The 24626-nt window shown below is 39.5% G+C and overlaps 1 protein-coding gene across 1 annotated transcript; it reads left to right on the top strand.

The window, feature by feature from the left end:
- Nucleotides 1-7226: 7226 nt before the first annotated feature.
- LOC105859654 (olfactory receptor 2G3-like) lies at nucleotides 7227-8156 on the top strand. The gene has a single exon (XM_012743633.1). It carries the CDS (start codon nucleotides 7227-7229, stop codon nucleotides 8154-8156), a length of 930 nt encoding a protein of 309 aa, XP_012599087.1.
- Nucleotides 8157-24626: the final 16470 nt, after the last annotated feature.

Here is a 24626-nt window from a genome sequence, read left to right on the forward strand (position 1 = left end):
AGCTTAGCCAGTGGTTGTCAATTTTGTTTATTTTTTCAAAGAACCAACTTTTTGTTTTATTAATCTCCTGAATAGCTTCCCTGTTTTCAATTTCATTTAGTTCTGATTTGACCTTGTTGATTTCACTCCTTCTGCTGGTTTTGGGGCTGGTCTGTTCTTTTTCCAGCTCTTTGAGTCGTTTCATTAGATTATCTATTTGTGATCCTTTTGACTTTTTGTTATAGGCATTTATGGAGATAAACTTTCCTCTCAGAACTGCTTTAGCTGTGTCCCAGAGGAGGTGATAACTTGTCTCTCCATTGTCATTTTCTTCATAGAATTTTTTTATTTCCATCTTGATTTCTTCATTTATGAAGTAATCATTTAGTAGGAGGTAGTTTAATTTCCATGTTTTTGTGTAGAAATGTGAGTTTCTGTTATGGTTGATTTCTACCCTTATTCCATTGTGATCTGAGAAGATACATGGTATGATTTCTATTTTTTTAAATTTCTTAAGGTTTACTTTGTGTCCTAGGATATGGTCAATCTTAGAGAATGTCCCATGAGCTGATGAGAAGATCATGTATTCAGTGGATTTGGGGTAGAATGTCCTGTAGATGTCAGTCTGACCCAATTGTTCTAGAGTTTTGTTTAAGTCCATTATTTCTTTATTAAATTTCTGTTTGGAGGATCTGTCTTGAGCCGTCAGTGGGGTGTTGAAATCTCCGGTGATTATGGAGTTGGTATTAATCCATTTGCTTAGATCCAGTAAGGTTTGCTTTATGAAACTGGGTGCACCTAAGTTGGGTGAATATATATTTAAAATTGGTATCTCTTCTTGTTGAACTGTGCCCTTCACCATTATATAATGACCCTCTTTGTCTTTCACTACTTTTGTTGGTTTAAAAACTAAATCATCTGAAATTAGAACTGCCACGCTAGCCTTCTTTTGGCTTCTATTTTCTTGGAATATTTATCTGCACCCTTATATTCTTAGTGTATATGCATCCTTTCAGGTTAGATGTGTTTCCTGAAGACAGCATATACTTGGCCTGCATTTTCTTATCCAGTCAGCCAGCCTATGTCTCTTGAGTGGAGAGTTTAAGCCATTCACTTTTATTGAGAGAACTGATAGGTAAGGTGCATTACTGTTCATTCTGTTGGGTTGGATGTTGTTGCTTTGATTTCTCTCTTGAGCCATTGTAATATCTGGCCTTCAATATCTTTGGGTTTTGGTTGTTTTTATATTCGTGGGTTATTATGATGTCCCGTGTTTAATGGTGTTTTAAGTACTACTTGTAGGGCTGGTCTTGTCTTGGTGAATTCTCTGAGCCTTTACTTGTCTGAGAATGTTTTTATTTCTCATTCATATGTGAAGCTTAGTTTTGCAGGGAATACTATTCTAGGGCGGGCATTGTTTTGTTTCAAAGAGTGAGAATGGGGCCCCAGTCTCTCCTTGCTTGTAAAGTCTCATTAGAGAAGTCTGGTGTTATTTGAATTGGCTTTCTCTTGTATGTTACTTGCTTCTTTTGTCTTACAGCTCTTAGAAGGACCTCTTTAGTTGATACTTTGGTCAGTCTGATGACTGCATGTCGTGACGTCTTCCTGTTTGCGTTGAATCTCCCAGGGGTCCTATGAGCTTCTTGAACTTGTATATCAAGATTTTGAGCAAGGCCTGGGAAATTTTCCTCTATTATATCTTCAAACAGCTTGTCCAACCCTTGAGTGTTGTATTCTTCCCCTTTTGGTAAGCCTATGACTCTCACGTTAGGTTTCTTCACATAATCCCACAGCTCTTGTAGGCTTTGCTCTTTTCTCTTGTTTCTCTGCTCTATTTCTGTGACTGATTTATTTAATTGGAGGGTGTTATCTTCAAGCTCTGAGATTCTTTCTTCTGTTTGATCTACCCTGTTCTTGAGACTTTCCACTGTATTTTGTAGTTCCTTGAATTGATTCTTCATTTCCAGGAGTTCAGTTACACTTTTCTTCATTGTGTCTATCTCTTTTTCCATATCCTGGAGGCTTTTTGTGATTTCTTTGTGTTGGTTATTGAGTTGTTGTTGCAGCTGGGTGAGTGTTCTTATGATCCACATATGAAATTCCTCTTCTGTCATATTGGTTGCCTGATTTTGGTTGGTGTCCGTTTCTAGGGGGCTGGTGCTCCTCTTTCGGGGTGTGTTTTCTGTTTGGTTCTTCAGATTTCCTGAGTTCTCTCGCTGATTTCTTCCCATGTCGATCAGTTGTTGTTTCTTTCCTAAGTTATTGTTTGGGTATTTACACACCTTGTTTAGTTTCTGAGGCGTTAGGAGGTGTCTGTGGGTGAAAGTAGACCACTCCCTTTATATTGAGTCAGTGGGTGCCGTGGAAAGGCTGTGCAAGATGCCGTCCCTGTCAGTAGGTGGCGTTTGCTTGGAGGAACAGGCTATGCTGTTGATTTTGTGTCCTGTTAACAGCTCTTGTTCTGGGCGCAGCTGGGTTGGGTAAGCCTGCCCTCAGGTCGTTAGCAGGGGTCAAAGTTCTGTTCTCTGCTTCCAGGGAAAGCTGTCAGGGTGGGGCTGGAATGGTCCTGCTCAGCCAGACAGTCTGCGTGTGGTGGTGGGGCTGTCTGAGACCCACAGTCTGGAGCAGGCCTCGCTTCTTTCCACCCTCACCTACTCCGCAGCTACTCCTGGGCCTCTGCCAACAGGCCAGACCACAAGCCACCAGGCCTCCCCAGACTGTGATGCCGGCAGGGAGGTTCCCTGCACAGGAACGCCACCTGGGTTGGGTGCACAGCCTCCTCCTGCGAGGAGGGTTGCCTTCTAGGACGGCGATCCGCTCCTGGAGGCACACACACCTCAGTAGGCTGTTCATGTATAACCCTTCTGTGCCCCAGGCAATGCTAGACCTTGGTGCAGGGGATCTGGTCTGCAGGTCTGACCTCTATGTTCCAGAGTTAAAACTGTATCCCCACCAGGGATAGGAGTTCTGGTCCCAATTCACCCACTGGGAGCCCAAGCTGGGACTATGTCTTTCAGCCTCTGAGTCAGCACCGTTCTCCTGGGAACACCGTGCCAGCAGCACCTGGGAGAGCTGGCGGGTAGGGAGCTCACAGTCTGAGTTCCCCTGAGTCAGGTGTAGGGTCCCAAAAGGGAAGGTCCCGTTCCCTGGAGGTGCCGCTGGCTGGTGGCTGTATTGTCTCTCTGGGCAGCCACGGTTAGGGTCGGCAGAGGCGAGGAGGAGGCAATATGGCGCCTGCCATGTGGCTCGTGTCTGTGCACACGTAGGTGTCCGGAGGAAGTTGGGAACCTGGTGCCACGTCTGCTACAGGCTCACCGCTGGCTGGCGGCGGCCGTCTCTGGGCTGGTGTCCGCAGGTCTGTCCACTCGCTGGGGAGCCCAGCAGCAGTCCCAAATGCAGGGGATGGGAAACAACAAATCCACCTACCCTTGCCACTGGTCTCCGGGCTGCTCTGGTGGTCTCAGCCTCCAGTTCTCCTCCGCAGTCTCCTCCCGTGGAGTCTCCCGGGGTCTCAGGTACCCCTCCTTCCAGCCCTCATCCACTGTATACTCATCTTCTTGCTTCTCTTTCTAATTTCTGCTAGAATCTGTCTTTTCTGCAGAGACACTCTGTCTGGCATTGTTTCTCATCCGCCATCTTGCTCCCTACATACCCAGCATTGTTTTTTTTTATAATTGAGTAGTATTCCATGGTATACATATAGCATATTTTATTAACCAAAATGTTCGTATTCCCATAATATCCTGAAATTAAAGATAAATAAAGAAAGAAAAGATAATAATAACTTATTTTTAAAAAATCAATAGACTTCGGTAAAAATCCATATTTTATTGAAGATTTAGAATATTTTGCAGTCCTGGGCTTCAATGCATAGAAAATGGATCAACTGGAACTTAGTAGCTGTTTCCTTTGGATGGGGCACATGTTGTAAAGTTTATCCATCTCCACCACTCTTTTGTTACTGAGTATAGACCTTAACTAAATGTTTGGTGCCTTTTTTCATTGCATTACTGCAATTGTTTTTCTTATAGCTGATGCACTCAGTCATTGATGTCATCCTGACTGGAGCCTGAATGTGCATGAGTTTTTCTCTGGAGTCTAAAATATTGGAAGAAGGATTAGACTTAAAAAGAGGTTTGTCTATTTTATTGAGACCTGAAGAAAAGAATGAAGGATGGATATGAATGTGGATAAGTTTAAAGGTGGCAAGCAAGAAGTTAATGAAATTTCCACATGGGCCTCAGTTTTATCTTGGAAGTCAGAGCAACATACTCTTTTTGGAGGCATATGGGATACTGGATGGAAGGATGGAAGAATTTGTTGAACACTTGCTACGGGGATGGAAGAGACAGATGACAGGACACACGTGATGATTTCTGGGCAGAACAGGGAGCCCATTTGAAGTTAAGAGAGACCATAGCTTTCTAAGGGCATGATTCAATGTATTTGTTTATCTCCCTCCAGCACCACACAAGTGCCTGTAAGAAGTGGAGAAAAGGCCTTGTTGAAAGGCTCTAGGCTGCAGATTTTCAGGGTAGGTGTGAAGAAAAGACAAGGTGATAAGAAATTTAAAGTTAGGACAAAAATAATTTAAATTTATGAGTCAACAGGACATATTTTTATATGCATTCATATATATAATGCTAGATTATTGATGGAAATTTAACATGCATATAGCAGAATTGATAAAACTCAATATTGAGAGGTTACAAAGACTGGAGTTAAATATCTTTGCTGCTTTACCTAGATTTGACAATATGGAAAGATCAGAGGGGCAGAAGTATCTCTTTCGGTATGATCTCCTGGGACAGTTCATCTTTGGAAACTACAGAGCTTGATATTAATTGCCATATTGGGAAAACTATGTAGCTGGGACTTTTTGGATTCATGTCCTGTGTCCTCTCCCAGTCCCTCCTTATTTGCTGATCTTCAGGGATTCCCTGATCTTAAATAACAGCCCATACATCCAATACATGGGCCTTAGGCACTGATTTGTCATTTTGAGGTAATAGTGGCTTGAATCCTGTGGCTTAAATATCCTTTTATTATTAAAATGTGATTATAAGTATGAAAAGATATGGAAAATTTCCTCTCTTTTAACTTATTTACTTCTATTTATGCCTTCATTTTTTTAATCTATATCCTAACCATGATTCTTAACTTTTAATGATAAATTGAGATTCTAGTTAAAAGCGATGTTCATCTGGATGATGAGAGATAACATAGATCCTGTGATGTTGAATCTCACATCATTGTGAAATACAATTCTTCTACAGAACTGATGGGAACACATTCTTATAAGGAGCAGGTTCATGGCCATGCATTTGTCTCTCATCACATTTCCTTTGAGGTATTGTGTGTGTGTGTGTGTGTGTGTGTGTGTGTGTGTGTTAAAAACACAGGAGAAAGTCTTATTTGACTGGGATGGGCAAGGTGGCAATGTGCGGGCTGTGTCTGGCTTTTTCTTTCTTTGATACAAGCGAAATGAGTGCTTTTAGTGTAGCTAAATGGATGGGAATGTATGTGTGTTTGTGTTTGTGTGCATGGGTATATGTGTGTATGACTGTAAGTGCGTTCATGAGAACTAGAAATATATATATTTAGTATATGTTATATGAAATATGTATAAATTTATACATTATATATATATATATACTAGTTTTGCTCCTTGGGGGTTTCATGTTCTCTTTTTACTTTTTTGCTCCCCTGTCCCTGTTTTGAGGAATCACTGGTGGCTCAGTGCTATTATTTGGGGTCCAGATCCTTCACCTGACCCTTCTCTTGCCTTCATTTCATTTCCACTAAGTTCTGCTAAGTATCATTTTACATGATAAAATTAATATAAGGTACTAATCATTGAGAATTACTTAATATATTTTACTTTCATGATTAATTTTACAATTTATAAGTAATAAAACAATTTCAATGATACGCAATTATTACTAGGGAAGAATTTTAAGGCCTGTGTGATTTTCACTGATGCCATGTAGAAAGTGCCTGTTTGTCCTAGATAAGAGGTACAATTGTGATCTTTGTGCATACCCTTTGAATCAGTGAACATATTTTAAACTGCTGCATTGATAACTGCTTGGACTTTTCAAAAGCCCATTGAACATCTTGGATTTTAGCCTTGTAGAAGGTAAGAATTTGAAGTGGGTTTGATGCACATTCAGGTAGCCTTTTTTATCCCGCTGAAGAGACTGCCTTGCCCTGAGGCCCACTCCCTCCATTCCTATTCAACAGCTTCTTAATGCAACATACAAGACCAGAAAGCTGACTCCCTTTCCCAATACCAGATGCTAAAGAGAAGAAGGCGGGCTGCTCTGAATGCACTACATACATGTACATCTTCAATAAGCTGTTGGACTAAATGAGCTAACTGATCCCTGAAGAAAATATGTTTGGGGAATAATATGTCCATATGATTAAACATTTAGACATAAATGTTATTATTAGTAATTTCAGTAGCCAAATGTTTGCCATTTTATAGGAAAAGCAACTTCTGTAACCTCCAGAACCTGGCTGTCATTCATATACAGAATATCCTTTTAAAAATTGGTTTCACTGAACATTTATTGGGCATCGGGCAGGTGGGAGGGAGGAGGAGGGAATGGGTATATACATACATAATGAGTGTGATGTGCACCATCTAGGGGATGGACACGCTTGAAGCTCTGACTCGGGAGTGGGGGTCAAGGCAATATACGTAACCTTAATATTTGTGCCCCCATAATATGCTGAAATCAAAAAAAGTGCACAACTCAAAATTTCCAGTTGAAGAATGGAGGTGCTATTTACATATATTGTTTGCATATATTAAACATCTATATTACTAAGTTTTTATCCTTGAATTTGAATGATTTGTCATAGGGTATAAATTATTGAATCTATATATCTATATCTATATCTATCTATATATTGACATTCTCTTTCTTTCTCCCTTCTCTATTTCTTTTCTGTGATAAATTTTACCTGAGTTTCTAATCATTATCTCTCAGGTAAGCACTGCTTCCACAATAGGCTTCCTGTGCCTCTCTGTAGAGTGTGTTTTCATTAATGTCATCTGCTGTGGCTTATGAAGGACGCTGTTCCAAAATGTATTCCATTGGTCACTAATTTCTCTCAGATTCAGCATTTCAGTAATAAACCTTTATTTATTAAAGATTGATGTTGTGACCAGTGGCCAACACATTATCCTCCCTGAATTCTTGTAATGTTTTCCTCCTTTTCTGAGCAGAGTAATGGGCATGACCAATAGCAGTGTCAACGGAGACTTCATCCTGGCAGGCTTCTCTGACCAGCCCTGGCTGGAAAAGATACTCTTCCTGATTGTTTTGATATTTTATCTCCTCACCCTTGTGGGAAATACAATAATTATTCTCATCTCCTCAGTAGACCATAAACTCAAAACACCCATGTACTTCTTTCTCACTCACCTATCCTTAGTTGATATCTGTTTTACCACTAGTATTGTCCCCCAGCTGCTGTGGAACCTAAAAGGACCAGCCAAGACCATCACATCCCTGGGCTGTGTCGTCCAGCTCTACGTGTCCCTGGCACTGGGCTCCACGGAGTGTGTTCTCCTGGCAGTAATGGCTTTTGATCGCTATGCTGCAGTTTGCAAACCTCTCCAATACACAGCTGTGATGAACCCACGGTTGTGCCAGACTCTGGCTGGGGTTGCGTGGCTGAGTGGAGCAGGAAACACTCTAATCCAGGCCACTGTCACCCTCCGGCTGCCTCGCTGTGGACACCGGTGGCTCCACCATTTCTTCTGTGAGGTACCTTCCATGATTAAACTTGCATGTGTGGACATAAGGGCCAACGAGGTCCAGCTCTTCATTGCTTCGTTGGTCTTGCTCTTTTTGCCCTTAGCACTGATACTGCTGTCTTATGGACATATAGCCAAGGCAGTTATAAGGATCAAGTCAACCCAGGCCTGGTGCAAAGCCATAGGGACATGTGGTTCCCACCTGATGGTAGTGTCCCTCTTCTATGGGACCATAACAGCTGTCTACCTACATCCCAATAGTTCCTATGCCCATACTCATGGGAAATTCATCTCCCTCTTCTATACAGTTGTGACCCCGACTCTGAATCCCCTCATCTACACGCTGAGGAATAAAGATGTGAAAGGAGCACTAGCGAGACTATTTTGCAGAGACCTAGGCACATGAAAAATGAAGCACAGTACAAAGTTATCAATTTTTTGTGACAAAGGAGCCCTAAAGATCAGTTTGTATAATTTTTCACTTAAGAACTTTACCAGCCTATAAGGAACAGATGTAATCTTCACAATCTGCATTATTGTATCTCACTTGGCCTCAAAACTATCTGTCTTCTCCAATCTCTTTCCAGGCTTCTTTTGAGACCTATGTAAGGCAGTATTTCCCCAAACCCCTTAAATGTCTATTATTTATATAATTTCTGTTTCACCCTCTCTGTGTTTTTCTTTGGCCTTCCTTTCTTTCTTCCTCCCCTTCCTTTCTTTTCTACCTTTTATTTCTTCCTTTCTTCTCATTTGTATCATGTGCTCGAAAACCATTTTCCCTGATGCTCCTATGTTATATCCCTTTTTTTTTTTTGAGGGAAAAATCTAGAGAATGTTATATCCCTTTTTATAAATAGTCTAACAATTCTCAAAAACTGGTATCTCTAAAATACTTTTCCCATTTATCACAATAAAAAGCTTTCATTTGCCTTAATGGGGGAAATAATGGAGAGATTAGACTAGAAAATTTGGATATTAACTCCACAGCTTCCCTTTTGAGCTTGTGTAAGTTGGACTTTTTATTATTCATATTTACTTATGAGTAATAAAATGAATAAGGGTTACTGTTATGTTGATTAAAATATTAAAATGTAATATAAGTAAGGTACTTGGTAATAAATAATCAATAAAAATCAATCAACATCTTTTTCCATCGAAAATGGCGGATTAGTGCCGACCTCTTGACTCTTGGCTCTAGGGGTGAGGGGTGAAGAGGACAGACGACCACATGCAGATCATCTGCACCTACTCTGGAGCAGACTCGCAGAACTGCAAAGAGACACTGGGATATGGAAATCATGGACAACAATTAAAGGTGGACCAAAATTCTTTCACAAAACCCAGGGACTCAGAAGTATAGTGGGGAGGGAGCCCGCCTGTGCACCAGCTGCCCCACAGGCTGGCCAGAGGAGGCACCCCTTCTCCCCCACACAGGGAGACAATCCCTTCCCCACTGGTCCCCATTCCCACACAGGCAGGGAACTGCCTGAGGTTGATGGGAGGTGGCAATGTGGGCAGACGAGCGGTTTGGAGAGGAGTCTGAAACAGGCAGCATTTAGAATTCTACACAGCACCTCGCCGAAGCAGTGGGGAGTGCAGGAAGGGTCTGAATCCAGCACCTGCTCCTTAGCCCTGCTGCCCAGCCCCCACGGCTTGGAGACTCCGCACAGAGCTGCACGGGAGACGTTCTCCGTGCTTTCTCACTGCCCCAAACCAGCTGAATTTTTCCTACTTCAGCAGAGGACAGCCTGCCAAGCCCATAGCACTGCTGAAGTGGTAGTGGGTGGGGAGAAGGGCCCATCTCTCTGCCCCCTCCCCCGCTATGTGGCTCATCCCCCGCAGCTTGGAGACTCTGTGCGGAGCTGTGCGGGAGAAATTCTCCAGGCTTCCTTGGGGCCCAAGCCCAGCTGAACTGTTTCTATTCAGGGGACAGCAGCCTGTCAAGCACATGGCCCTGTTGAAGCAGTAGTGGGTGGGGTGAAGGGCCCAGCTTTGTGCCCGCTCCCCCACTCCGCCACCCAACCCCCGCGGCTTGGAGACTCCGCACGGAGCCACGAGAGATGTTCTCCAGGCTTCCCCGGGGCCCAGGGCCAGCTGAACTGTTTCTGCTTCAGGGGATGGCAGCTCGTTGAGCCCACAGCCCCGTTGAAGCGATAGTGGGTGGGGAGAAGGGCCCAGTTCTGTGCCCACTCCCCTGCTCCGCCACCCAACACCCGCGGCTTGGAGGCTCCGCGCAGAGCTGCGCAGGAGATGTTCTCACAGCTTCCTCGGGGCCCAAGGCCAGCTGAATTGTTTCTGCTTCAGGGGATGGCAGCCTGTCGAGCCCACAGCCCCATTAAAGTGGTAGTGGGTGGGGAGAAGGGCCCAGCTTTGTGCCCGCTCCTCTGATCTTCCGCACAGCCCCTGTGGCTTGGAGACTCCGTGCAGAGTCACGTGGGAAAAGTTCTCCCGGCTTCCTCAGGGCAGATCAGCTCGGGAAGCATTTTCTGGTCTTCCCCAGGATCCCAAACCAGCTGATCTGTTCCTGCTTCAGGAGACGGCATCCTATCAAGCCCACACCACCTCTGAAGTGGTAGTGGGTAGGGAGAAGGGCCCAGCTCTGTGCCTGCTCCCCTGCCCCACTACTTTACCCCTGTGGCTTGGAGAAGTTGTGGAAGACTGCGCTGGAGAAGTTTGCTGGGCATCCCTACTACCCTAAACCAGACAAACTCTTCAAGCGGCTGGAGAAGGCACCTCTCTTAACCGACAGAACCCTACTGAACCAGTAGCAGGAGAAGAAAGAGTCCAAACCCTGCAGCTACTTCCTAGCACTACCACACTGCCCCAAAGCTTGGAGAAACTGCAGTGGGCAGCGCTCAAACATTTCCCTGACATCTTTTCTACCCTAAACTGGCTGATCTGTTCGGGCCTCCAGAGAAGGCAACTTGTTGAGCTCCCAGCGCTCTGCTGAAGCAGAAGCAAGTGAGAGAGGGTCCGAACACAACAGCTGCTTCCCTACTCCACTGAGCCGCTCTTTAGCATGAAAACACTGCAGAGGGTGACCCTGGTAGTAAACTCAGTCTTCCCCCCTATCGTAATCAGGCAGGTGGCCTTGAAGGCTGAATTTATAAGGGTGGAAAGTTGAGAGTGGTGCTTTCTTCGGCAGCTATCTCACAAGTTTGAACCTGAGGGGTATCTTGCTGCACTCAGTGGTTGGCATTCTGTGCCCAGCGAGTAGAGCCTGTAATAGCAAGGCAGATAAGTGAAGGAGGCTGCTAGTCCTGAGGACTCAAAGAACCCTTGGGAATGGTGATACATGAGCAGACCACATCCTCCCCATGTCTCCCAAGGATCATTCCTTTGGAACCCATGAACACAGAGTATAATTGACTTCCAGCACCTCTGGTCCTCAACAAAATATCCAGATGAGGAAGAACCAGCAAAAAACATCAGGAACCATGAAATATCACAGAGAAAAGTCACCTCCAAAAGAAAATAATCATTTTCCACCAACTGACACCAACTTACATGATATGATTAAACTAACAGAGGAAGAATTCTGAATATGGATTGTTAGAAAGCTCAACAGAATTGAAGAGAAAATAGAATCCCAACATAGAGAAACCACAAGAACAATCCAGGAAATGAATGAAAAATTCTCCAAAGATATAGAGGTAAATCAGAGAAACCAAGCAGAAATTCTAGCAATGAAGGAAACATTCAAGGAACTCCACTACACAGTGGAAAGCCTCAAACACAGAATAGATCATGCTGAAGAAAGAATCTCAGAGCTTGAAGATTATACCTACATGCTAAACAAATCAGAGGAAGAAAGGGTGCACAGAAACAAGAGACAAGATCAAAGCTTACAGGAAGTATGGGATTATGTAAAAAAAGTTGAACCTCAGAATGATTGGCATTACAGAAGGGGGAAGAGAAACACTCACAAGGGTTGGAAAACTTATTCTACGGCATACTGGAGGAAAATATTCCGGGCCTAGGTAGCAATCTGGATATCCAAATTCAAGAAGCGCACAGAACTCCTGGAAGACACAATGCGAATAGACAATCCCCTCGTCATGTGGTTATTAAGCTCACCAAATTAAATGTGTAAGAAGCAATCCTCCGTACAACAAGGTGTAAACAACAAATAACCTACAAAGAAAAGCCTACCAAACTAACCGCAGACTTCTCATCTGAAACCTTACAAGCCAGGGAGTAGTGGGTGCCTATCCTTAATCTTCTAAAACAGAACAAAGCCCAACCTAGAATACTTTATCTGGCAAAATTAAGTTTCATCTATGAAGGTGAAATAAAATCCTTCTCAGACAAGCAATCGCTGAAGGAAAATGCAAAGACCAGACAAGCACTACAGGAAATTCTCAGACCTTCCTTCCACAGTGAACACGGCAATAGACACTCCTCAAAATGAAATCCACAAAGAATTAAAGTCTAGATCTCGAACTTGATGATGACTCAATCTGTAAGTCAAAGCAACAGGACTTCACCCATCAATATGAATGCAAATCTTCCTCCAATTGCAATCCTCTCAATAAATGTAAATGGTTTAAACTGTCCTCTGAAGAGACATAGGCTGACAGAGTGGATAAAATTCCACAAGCCTAGGATTTGCTGTCTACAGCAAACACACCTACACCATAAAGATGCCTCCCAGCTGTAGATCAAGGGATTGAAAACTATCATCCAAGCAAACGGATGTCAAAAGAAAGCAGGGGTTGCTATATTATTGGCAGACAACATTAGATTTAAAGTAACAAAAGTTAAAAATGATAAAGAAGGCCACTTCATAATGGTGAAAGGGAATATCCAACAAGAAGACCTAACAATTCTTAATATTTATGCTCCCATTGCAGGAGCACCCAATTACATAAAGCAAACCTTGTCAGAGCTGAATAACAACCTAAAAAATACTGTCATAGTAGCAGGGGATTTCACTACACCACTAAATGAACTGGATAGATCCTCCAAACAGAAATTAAGTAAAGAAATAAGGGATCTAAACAAAGCTATTGACCAAAAAGGTCTGACAGATCTATACAGAACATTTCACCCAAATAAAGTTGAATTTACATTCTTCTCAGCAGCCCATGGATCATTCTCAAAAATTGATCATATACTAGGCCACAAAGCAGATCTAAAAAAAATTTAAGAAAATAAGAATAATACCCTGTGTCTTCTCTGACCATAGTGGTATAAAATTAGAGTTCAACTCTAACAGAAATACACACCACATCACTAAGTCATGGAAACTAAACAACCTACTGTTGAATGATTATTGGCTCAAGGAAGAAATTCAGAGGGAAATCAAGAATTTCTTTGAACAAAACAACAACGGAGCCACATCTTACCAAAATCTTTGGGATATAGGAAAAGCACAGGAAAATCATATCCGAGAGGAAAACTAATAGCAATACATTTTCACATCTAAAAAACAGAAAGATTAGACACCAACAACCTAATGAATAGACTCAAGGAATTGGAAAAAGAAGAGCAAACCAATTCCAATCCTGGCTGAAGAATAGAAATATCTAAGATCAAAGCTCAACTAAATGAAATGGAGAATAAGGGAACTATATGGAAGATCAACAAAACCAGAAGCTGTTTTTTCAAAAAGATCAACAAAATTCACAGCCCTCTGTCTAGGCTGACAAGAACTCAAAGGGAAAGGACTCTAATAACCTCAATAAGAAATGAAAAAGGAGAGATCACAACAGACTACACAGAAATACAAAACATTATGTTTGACTACCATAGAAATCTGTATGCCCCAAAACTACAGAATGAAGACCAAATGGACAGATTACTGGAATCACAGAACCTCCCTAAGTTCACCCAGGAAGAAAATAAGTTGCTGAACAGACCAATCACAGGCTCAGAAATTGAAGCATTAATTAAAAACTTCCCGAAATGGAAAATCCTGGGCCAGATGGCTACACCGCAGAGTTCTACCAAACATTCAAGGATGAACTCATACCTATACTACAGAAACTATTCCACACCATTGAGAAGGATGGCACCCTTCCTAACTCATTCTACGAAGCCAGTATCACCTTGATACCAAAGCCAGGAAAGGATGCAACAAAGAAAGAAAATTATAGACCAATATCCCTCATGAATATGGATGCAAAGATCCCAAACAAAATTTTAGCAAATAGAATTCAGTAGCACATCAAAAAAATAATTCACCATGACCAAATGAGGTTTATTCCTGGCATGCAAGGATAGTTCAACATACAAAGTCTATAAATGCAATCCACTTTATAAATAAATTCAATAACAAAGAGCATATGATTCTGTCAACAGATGCAGAAAAAGCATTTGATAAACTCCAACATACCTATGATAAAAACCCATAACAAAATAGGCATAGACGGCCCATACCTTAAATTTATCAAATCCTCTATGAAAAACCAATGGCTATCATCATTCTAAATGGGGAAAAATTGCAATCATTCCTCCTCTGAACCGGAACTAGACAAGGATTCCCACTTTCTCCCCTCCTATTCAACATAGTGCTTGAAATCTTAGCTCTAGCAATCAGGCATGAAAGGAGTATTACGGGCATCAAAGTTGGGTCAGAAGAGATCAAACTCTCACTCTTTGCCAATGATATGATATTTTATCTAGAAAACCCCATGGACTCATCCAAGAGACTCCTAGATCTGATAAATGAATTCTGTAAAGTTTCAGGGTATAAAATCAATATACACAAATCAGAAACATTCATATATGCCAAAAACCATCAAGCAGAAACTCAAATAAAAAACGCAATACCCTTTACTATAGCTCCAAAGAAAATTAAATATCTAGGAGTATATCTAATGAGAGATACGAAATATTTATATAAGGAGAACTATGAAACACTAAAAAAAGAAATTGCAGATGATTTAAACAGATGGAAAAATCTACCTAGCTCATGGCTAGGAAGAATCAATATTGTTAAAATGTCAATATTACCTAAGTTGATCTACAGAATCAATGCAATTCCCATCAAAATACCACCAGCATACTTTACAGATCTAGAAAAAATAATTCTTCACTTTGTATAGAACCAGAGAAAACAACGCATAGCCAAAACAATCTTAAGTAAGAAGAACAAACTGGGAGGGATCAGTCTTCCTGACTTCAAGCTGTACTATAAGGCAATAATAGTAAAATCTGCCTGGTATTGGCACAAGAACAGAAACATCAATATCTGGAATAGATCTGAGACTCCAGAGATCAAACCATCTGTATATGGTAATCTAATCTTTGATAAAGCAGACAAAAATATACTATGGTGAAAAGAATCTCTCTTCAATAAATGGTCCTGGGAAAACTGGTTAGCAACATGCAGAAGAGCAAATCAGGACCCCAACCTCTCACCCCTCACAAAAATTCACTCAAGATGGATAACAGACCTAAACCTAAGTCATGAAACTTTAAGAATCTGAGAAGAAGATATTGGGAAAACCCTATCAGATATTGGTCTAGGCAAAGCATTTATGAGGAAGACCCCCAAGGCAATCACCACCACAGCAAAAATAAACAAATGGGATCTGATCAAATTAAAAACTGTCTGCACTGCCAAGGAAACGATCATTAGAGCAAATAGACAACCCACAGAATGGGAGAAAAATATTTGCTCTCTACACTTCCAATAAAGGTGTAATAACAAGAATTTATCTAGAACTAAGTCCTGGCTACAGCAATCAGACAGGAAAGTGGAATTAAAGGTATCCAAATAGGGGCAGAAGAGATCAAACTTTCACTGTTTGCTGATGATATGATATTATATCTAGAAAACCCCAAAGATTCAACCAGGAAACTTCTGGAACTGATCAATGAATTTAGCAAAGTCTCAGGATACAAAATCAATACACAGAAATCAGAGGCATTCGTATATGCCAACAACAATCAAATCGAGAACCAAATTAAAGACTCAATACCCTTCACAATAGCAACAAAGAAATTAAAGTACCTAGGAGTATACTTAACCAAGGAGGTAAAAGACCTCTATAGGGAGAACTATGAAACACTGAGGAAGGAAATAGCAGAGGATGTAAACAGATGGAAATCCATTCCATGCTCGTGGATCGGCAGACTCAACATCATTAAAATGTCTATACTACCAAAACTGATCTACAGATTCAATGCAATACCTATTAAAATCCCATCAGCATTCTTCACAGATATAGAAAAAATAATTTTACGATTTGTATGGAACCAAAGAAGACCCCGAATATCAAGAGCAATTCTAGGCAACAAAAACAAATTGGGAGGCATTAATATGCCAGATATCAAACTATACTACAAAGCTGTAGTAATTCAAACAATCTGGTATTGGCACAAAAATAGGATTATTGACCAGTGGAACAGATGTGAGAATCCTGATATAAAACCATCCTCATATAGCCATCTAATCTTTGACAAAGTAGACAAAAACATACGCTGGGGAAAAGAATACCTTTTCAATAAATGGTGCTGGGAAAACTGGATAGCCACTTGTAGAAGGTTAAAACAGGACCCACACCTTTCACCTCTCACAAAAATCAACTCACGCTGGATAACAGACTTAAATCTCAGGTGTGAAACCATTAGAATTCTAGAGGAAAATGTTGGAAACACTCTCCTAGACATCGGCCTAGGCAAAGAGTTTATGAAGAAATCCCCAAAGGCAATCAAAGCAGCAACAAAAATAAATAAATGGGACATGATGAAACTACAAAGCTTCTGCACAGCCAAAGAAACAGTCATGAAAGTAAACAGACAACCTACAGAATGGGAGAAAATTTTTGCATCCTACGCATCCGATAAAGGGCTGATAACTAGAATATACTTAGAACTCATGAAAATTAGCAAGAAAAAATCAAATAACCCTATTAAAAAGTGGGCTAAGGACATGAACAGAAACTTTTCTAAAGAAGACAGAAGAATGGCCAACAAACATATGAAGAAATGCTCAACATCCCTAATCATCAGGGAAATGCAAATCAAAACTACAAGGAGATATCAGTTAACTCTAGTGAGGATGGCGTTTATCAAAAAGTTTCCAAATAACAAATGCTGGCGTGGATGTGGAGAGAGAGGAACACTCCTACACTGCTGGTGGGACCGCAAACTAGTTCAACCTCTGTGGAAAGCAATATGGAGATACCTTAAAGCGATACAAGTGAATCTACCATTTGATCCAGCAATCCCATTGCTGGGCATCTACCCAAATGATCCAATGACACTCTACAAAAAGACACCTGCACTCGAATGTTTATAGCAGCACAATTCATAATTGCAAGGCTGTGGAAACAGCCCAAGTGCCCATCAATCCAAGAATGGATTAATAAAATGTGGTATATGTATACCATGGAGTACTATTCAGCTCTAAGAAACAATGGTGATATAGCACATCTTATATTTTCCTGGCTAGAGCTGGAACCCATATTACTAAGTGAAGTATCCCAAGAATGGAAAAAGAAGCACCAGATATATTCTCCAGCAAACTGGTATTAACTGAGTAGCACCTAAGTGGACACATAGGTACTACAGTAATAGAGTATTGGGGAGGGGGGGAGGGGGGAGGAGGGGCGGGTATATACATACATAACGAGTGATAGGCGCACCATCTGAGGGATGGTCATGCTGGAGACTCAGACTTGTGGGGGGAGGGGGGAAGGGCATTTATTGAAACTTTATAATCTGTACCGCCATAATATGCCGAAATAAAAAAAAATAGCATAATGAAAACAACAACAACAAAAAAATTGGTCCCTAATTTTAAGACACAATAATATGTTATACTGGGAGGGACAGCCTGTGCTTGTCATCTATTTTTTGTACATATGTCACTGGACAGAAAAGTCCCCATTTTTGAAGGACCTGGAAGTTCCTAGTTTATTAGAGAAAAAACAACACAAAGGGGAAATTCAAAAGAAAAACATTTCTGCAATGGGATTTTGTCTGTAACACAGAAGACAAGAATTATTCTTAATATGATTACAGCTTTCTTTTTTGAAAAGGCTAAAAATGAAATTAAAATGTTAATGGCATTTGGTGATGGAATAAAGACTTTTTTTGTACTTCTGAATTTTTCATTAGTTGCCATGTCATGGTCTAGAAAGAAAAAAAGTCTTTTATTAAATGAAGTATTTTTAATGTAAAAAAAAAAAAGACAATATAGGAGCATTCTGTTTTATGTGCTCTTCTGGGTAAGCATAAAAAAACTAGTACATTTTTATTATAATTCCTCTTAAAAATCTTGTAAAAGATTAATAATTATTTGCTGAACAAGAAGAATGTATTAAGAGCATAATATTCTTTTGCTTTCACAAAAAATCAAGTATACTAAATAAAATTTCATTTATTCCTAAAAAAAAAAAAGAATAAAAAAGAAAAAAATCAAACAACCCCATCAAAAAATGGGCAATGGAAATGAACAGAAACTTCTCCAAAGAAGACAGAATAATGGCCTGTAAACATATAAAAAAATTTCAACATCTCTAGTCATTAGAGAAATGCAAATCAAGACCACAATAAGATACCACCTAACCCCAGTGAGAATGGCCTGTATCAAGAAATCCCAAAACAACAAAGGCTAGCGAGGATGCGGAGAGACAGGAACACTCTTAAACTGCTTGTGGGACTTCAAATTAGTGCAACCTTTGTGGAAAAGAATTTGGAGATACCTCAAACAACTACAAATAGAAATACCATTTGACTTAGCAATAGCATTGTTGGGCATCTACCCAAAAGAACATAAGTCACTCTATTATAAAAATGTTTGCACCCCAATGATTATGGCAGCACAATTCACTATTACACGGTCATGGAAACTACCCAAATGTCCATCAATTCATGAATGGATATCTAAAATGTGGTATATACTCACAATGGAATATTACTCAATCCTAAGAAATGATAGTGAACTAGCACCGTGTATGGTATCTTGGAGTAAGCTTAAGCCTGTAATACAAAGCGATATGACACAATACCTGGAAAATGGGCTACACATCTACTTGCCATCAAATTTGTACTGACAGACTAAAATTATGGTGCTCAAAAAATTGTAGTGTTCAACAGGGATTTGGGGGTGAAGAGACCCTCTTCTAAGCATGTGATGGGCATTGTAGGGGGGAAAGGATTACCTCTATCCCTTTTTAGGGAGAGGCAAAGAAACACACTATAACCAAAATGTGTAAAAAAATTTTTTTGTTAATGGCAGGTAAATAGGTGGAAGGGGGGAGAAGGGGAAGTCTATGCAATTTCATGGTGGGTGCAGGGTGCACCACTTGAAGACTGGACATGCTTGAAGCTCTGGCAGAGTGGGGTGGGGAGGGGGGCAGGGGCAAGATATGTAACCCTGACAATATTTGTACTCACAGAATTTGGGAATAAATAAATATAAATTTTAAAAAATTTTCTTACCATCAAAAACTGCATTCGCTGTAGAGTGTTTGTATATGCTTATTATCAAGTTAAGAAAAGTCTTATATATTCCTAGTTTACTCACAGTCTTTTTTTCCCCATAAGTTGTTGGCTTTTGTCAGATGCTTTTTTGCATCTATTGATATGATTATGTATGATTTTTTCCTTTTTAGTTCATTAAAGTGGTGGAATACATTAATTGATTTTGAAATGTTGAACTAGCCTTGCATGCCTGGGATAGATCCTTGTTGGTCATGGGGTATAATTGTTTTTACACTTTGTTAAATTCTATTTTCTATTATTTTGTTGAGGATTTTTGTGTCTATGCTCATAAGGGATATTTTTCTGTAGATATCTTGTAATGTCTTTGTCTGTTTTTAGTATTAGAGTAATGCTGACCACATAGAATGAGCTAGGAATTGTTCCCTCTGTTTCTGTCCTCTCAAAGAGTTTGTAGAAAGTTGCTATAATTTTTTTTATTAAAATTTGGTAGAATTCACCAATTTATAAAAATTAACATCTTTTTAATCTTTTACTCCTCTGGTCATAGTATTTTTCATATTTTGATCTAGTCTGTGCTTATTTCTTTCAATTGTTTTCAAAAAATTTCTTACCTAGTCTAAAATTATTTATCCACTTGTGTCTATATTGAATATGAGAACAATTACCTGAAAATATAACAAAAATAAGTCAATCCTTTTTTTGTCTTTATAACATAGAAAAAAATATATGATTTATTTTCTCTACTCAATTATAGAAAGTGTGGTACATTTGTTTTTAATGGTGATAGCAGAGTTGAGAGTATTATTTCCAAAAGAATAGATACTGTAGTGTGGTAGTAAAGAACAATATTTGAACTTGGAATTTATATCCTGTCCCTATTATTTATTTACCAACTGTATAGCTCCAGGTAAATTATTTAACATCTTTGAGCCATTTCTAAAATGAAGACAACCTCAAAAATGTATTCTATTTTAGTATATAACTAGAAGGCATATAATAATGGCTTGGTAAAGGTTATTATCGTTAATAAATTCTGTTGATTTTCTTAGTAATCACGATGTCAGATTGAGTAGAATTGATGGTAGATATGCATGTTTTCCAGATGTATATTGTGCGGGTGGTCACTAGTCACTATTAATATTCTACTAAGTTCACTTGCAACAATCAAGGGGGTTCTGCTCTTGGCATGTAACCAAGTATGCTTGTTAGTAATTTTATGTAAACATGCACTTTTTCATAGACAAGTCAATAATAATTAGTTTTCTATGATGTAATAGTTTTTGAGTCAATTGTGATCTAATGATTGTGACTCAATCCTATTTGGTTCTTTCTTTCATTTCTGTTTCCTCATTCCCACAGCATGGGGGAAAATATATTCCTCACACTAACATAAAACTCAAACTCTAAACAAAGACATCCTTGTCCAAATATTATGCATCACAACTCATGTTTAGCCCTCTAGTTTTACCTCCCAACCTTCAAGCTGGAGTCACCTACTATAGCAGTATCAAATGAGATTATGATTGACAAAGTTCTCCTGAGACCTGTCCTAGCATGATACATTACTCACCTGCATAATTACTCACTTTTATGTTTTTTATATTTAGTTTTTATAACCATGTCATCTCTTTCTATTATACTCAGAGTTGTCAGTTTTCATTTTATAACATATTAGATTAATTTCTCACATTAAAACTCAATCAATAATAAGTTTATATGAAATAAAATAAACCTGTGATCCCTGCCCTTTGAGAACTGTCCTTCAGATAAAAACATGCCCAAAGAACTGACAGGTCAAGTCACAGAGCAACATATCAACAATTTACTCATTATTCATTCAATCAGTAAAAGTTTATGTACCATGGTATGTTTATCCTAGCACTGTCCACAAATAATATGTAATATACCTATAAAAGAGATTTCATTATTTATGAAACGTATAAAGGCAATTTAAAGTCATACTAGATGCAAAATAAAACAAGAAGGCAAGTATACTGAATGTCAACATGGTTGAGAAATTCATAGTAAAGAATGGATCCACAGATGACCACTGGGAATTACTGTGAAGGAAGAGATAAACCTATAAACAGATGTGGAGTAAAGAAAATTAAATTCCAGGTGAGAATGTCTTCAATACACTAAGGATCAGAAGGCATCATCTCTGAAGGATGGAAATCATGTCATTGGCTTCTAATGTTATACATCAGAAATAAAAATAATATTTACATTTTTATGACTATAACTGTATAAATCTTTTATTTTATTTCGGCATATTATGGAGGTACAGATTTTAAGGTTTCAATAAATGCCCATTTACTCCCCTCTCCCCAAAAGTCTGAGTCTCCATCAAGACCATCCCTCAAATGGTGCAAATCTCACTCATTATATATGTATATACCCGCCACCCTCCCCCCTCTCACCTGCCCAATACGCTATTACTGTAGTACTTATGTGACCATTTAGGTGCTGTTCACTTAATACCAATTTGCTGGTGAGTATATGTGGTGCCTGTTTTTCCATTCTTGGGAAACATCACTTAATAGTATGGGTTCCAGCTCTAACCAGGAAAATATAAGATGTGCTATGTCACCATTGTTTCTTAGAGCTGAATAGTACTCCATGGTATACATATACCACATTTTATTAATCCATTCTTGGATTGATGGGCACTTGGGCTGTTTCCACAGCCTTGCAATTATGAATTGTGCTGCTATAAACATTCGAGTGCAGGTGTCTTTTTTGTAGAGTGTGATTGGATCTTTTGGATAGATGCCCAGTAATGGGATTGCTGGATCAAATGGTATATTCACTTGTATCGCTTTAAGGTATCTCCATATTGCTTTCCACAAAGGTTGAATTAGTTTGCAGTCCCACCAGCAGTGTAGGAGTGTTCCTCTCTCTCCGCATCCACATCAGCATTTATTGTTTGGAGATTTTTGATAAAGGCCATTCTCACTGGGGTTAAGTGATATCTCATTGTGGTTTTGATTTGCATTTCCCTGATGATTAGAGATGTTGAGCATTTTTTCATATGTTTGTTGGCCATTCTTCTGTCTTCTTTAGAAAAGTTTCTGTTCAAGTCCTTTGCCCATTTTTTAATGGGGTTATTTGATTTTTTCTTCCTGATTTTCATGAGTTCTAAGTATATTCTAGATATTAGTCCCTTATCGGATGCATAGGATGCAAAAAATTTCTCCCATTCTGTAGGTTGTCGGTTTACTTTCATGACTATTTCCTTGGCTGTGCAGAACCTTTGTAGTTTGATCATGTCCCATTTATTTATTTTTGTTGCTGCTGTGATTGCCTTTGGGGACTTCTTCATAAACTCTTTGCCTAGGCCGATGTCTAGGAGAAGGTTTCCAACTTTTTCCTCTAGAATTCTAATAGTTTCATACCTTAGGTTTAAGTCTGTTATCCAGCGTGAGTTGATTTTTGTGAGAGGTGAAAGGTGTGGGTCCTGTTTTAGCCTTCTACAGGTGGCTATCCAGTTTTCCCAGCACCATTTATTGAAGAGGGATTCTTTTCCCCAGCGTATGTTTTTGTCTGCTTTGTCAAAGATTAGATAACTACATGAGGATGGTTTTATATGAGGATTCTCACATCTGTTCCACTGGTCCATATTCCTGTTTTTGTGCCGATACCATATTGACTTAATTAATACAGCTTTGTAGTATAGTTTGATATCTGGCATATTAATGCCTCCCAATTTGTTTTTGTTGCCTAGAATTGCTTTTGATAGTCGAGGTTTTCTAGGTTCCATACGAAGCTTAAAATTATTTTCTTTTTACCTGTGAAGAATGCTGATGGGATTTTAATAGGTATTGCATTGAATCTGTGGATCAGTTTGGGTAGTATAGACATTTTGATGGTGTTGAGTCTGCCGATCCACGAGCATGGTATGGATTTCCATCTGTTTACATCCTCTGCTATTTCCTTCCTCAGTGTTTCATAGTTCTCCCTGTAGAGGTCTTGTACCTCCTTGGTTAAGTATATTCCTAGGTACTTTAATTTCTTTGTTGCTATTGTGAAGGGAATTGAGTGTTTGATTTGGTTCTCAATTGGATTGTTGTTGGCGTATACGAATGCCTCTGATTACTGTGTATTGATTTTGTATCCTGAGATTTTACTAAATTCATTGATCAGTTCCAGGTGTTTCTTAGTTGCATCTTTGGGGTTTTCTAGATATAATATCATATCATCAGCAAACAGTAAAAGTTTGATCTCTTCTTCCCCTATTTGGATACCTTTAATTCAATTTTCCTGTCTGATTGCTGTAGCCAAGACTTCCAGCACTATGTTGAATAGAAGTGGAGATAGTGGGCAGCCTTGTCTGGTTGCAGTTCTAAGTGGGAATGATTTCAATTTTTCCCCATTCAGGATGATATTGGCTATGGGTCTGTCATATATGGCTTGTATCATTTTTAGGTATGTCTCTTCTATGCCTATATTCTTAAGTGTTTGTATCATGAAGGGTGTTGAATTTTGTCAAAAGCTTTTTCTGCATCTATTGAAAGAATCATGTGGTCTTTGTTTTTGCTTCTGTTTATGTGGTGAATTGTATTTATAGATTTACGTATGTTGAACCATCCCTGCATCCCTGGGATGAAGCCCTCTTGGTCGTGATGGATTATTTTTTTGATAAGTGTCTGGATTCAGTTAGCTAAGATATTGTTGAAAATTTTTGCATCTATATTCATTAGGGATATTGGTCTGTAGTTTTCTTTTTTTGTTGCACCTTTTCCTGGTTTTGGTATCAGAGTAATATTCGCTTCATAAAAGGTGTCGGAGAGGTTTTCGTTCTTCTCGATGTTGTGGCATAGTTTCTGCTAGATAGGTACCAGTTCTTCTTTGTAAGTGTGGTAAAATTCGGGTGTGAAGCCATCTGTACCAGGACTTTTCTTTTTAGGGAGATTTTTAATTGCTGCTTCTATTTCAGCTGTTGAGACTGGTCTGTTCAGGGAATCTATTTCTGCCTGGTTGAGCCTAAGGAGGCTGTGTGTTTCTAGAAATTTGTCCATTTCCTCCACATTTTCCAGTTTGTGTTCATAAAGATGTGTAGTATTCATAAATTATATCTTGTATCTCTTTGGGATCACTTGTGATATCTCCTTTTGTATTCCTGATGGAGCTCATTGGATATTTGTCTTTTCTACTTTGCATTAGTTTAGCCAATGGTGTTTCAATTTTGTTTATTTTTTGAAAGAACCAACTTTTTGTTTTATTAATCTCCTGAATAGCTTCCCTGTTTTCAATTTCGTTTAGTTCTGATTTGATCTTGTTGATTTCACTTCTTCTGCTGGGTTTGGGGTTGGTCTGTTCTTCTTTTTCCAGCTCTTTGAGTCGTTACATCAGATTGTCTATTTGTGATCTTCTTGTCTTTTGGTTATAGGCATTTATGGAGATAAACTTTCCTCTCAGAACTGCTTTAGCTGTGTCCCAGAGGAGTTGATAACTTGTCTCTCCATTGTCGTTTTCT

The sequence above is a fragment of the Microcebus murinus genome, chromosome 5, assembly GCF_040939455.1.
Source record: "Microcebus murinus isolate Inina chromosome 5, M.murinus_Inina_mat1.0, whole genome shotgun sequence".
NCBI lineage: Eukaryota > Metazoa > Chordata > Mammalia > Primates > Cheirogaleidae > Microcebus > Microcebus murinus.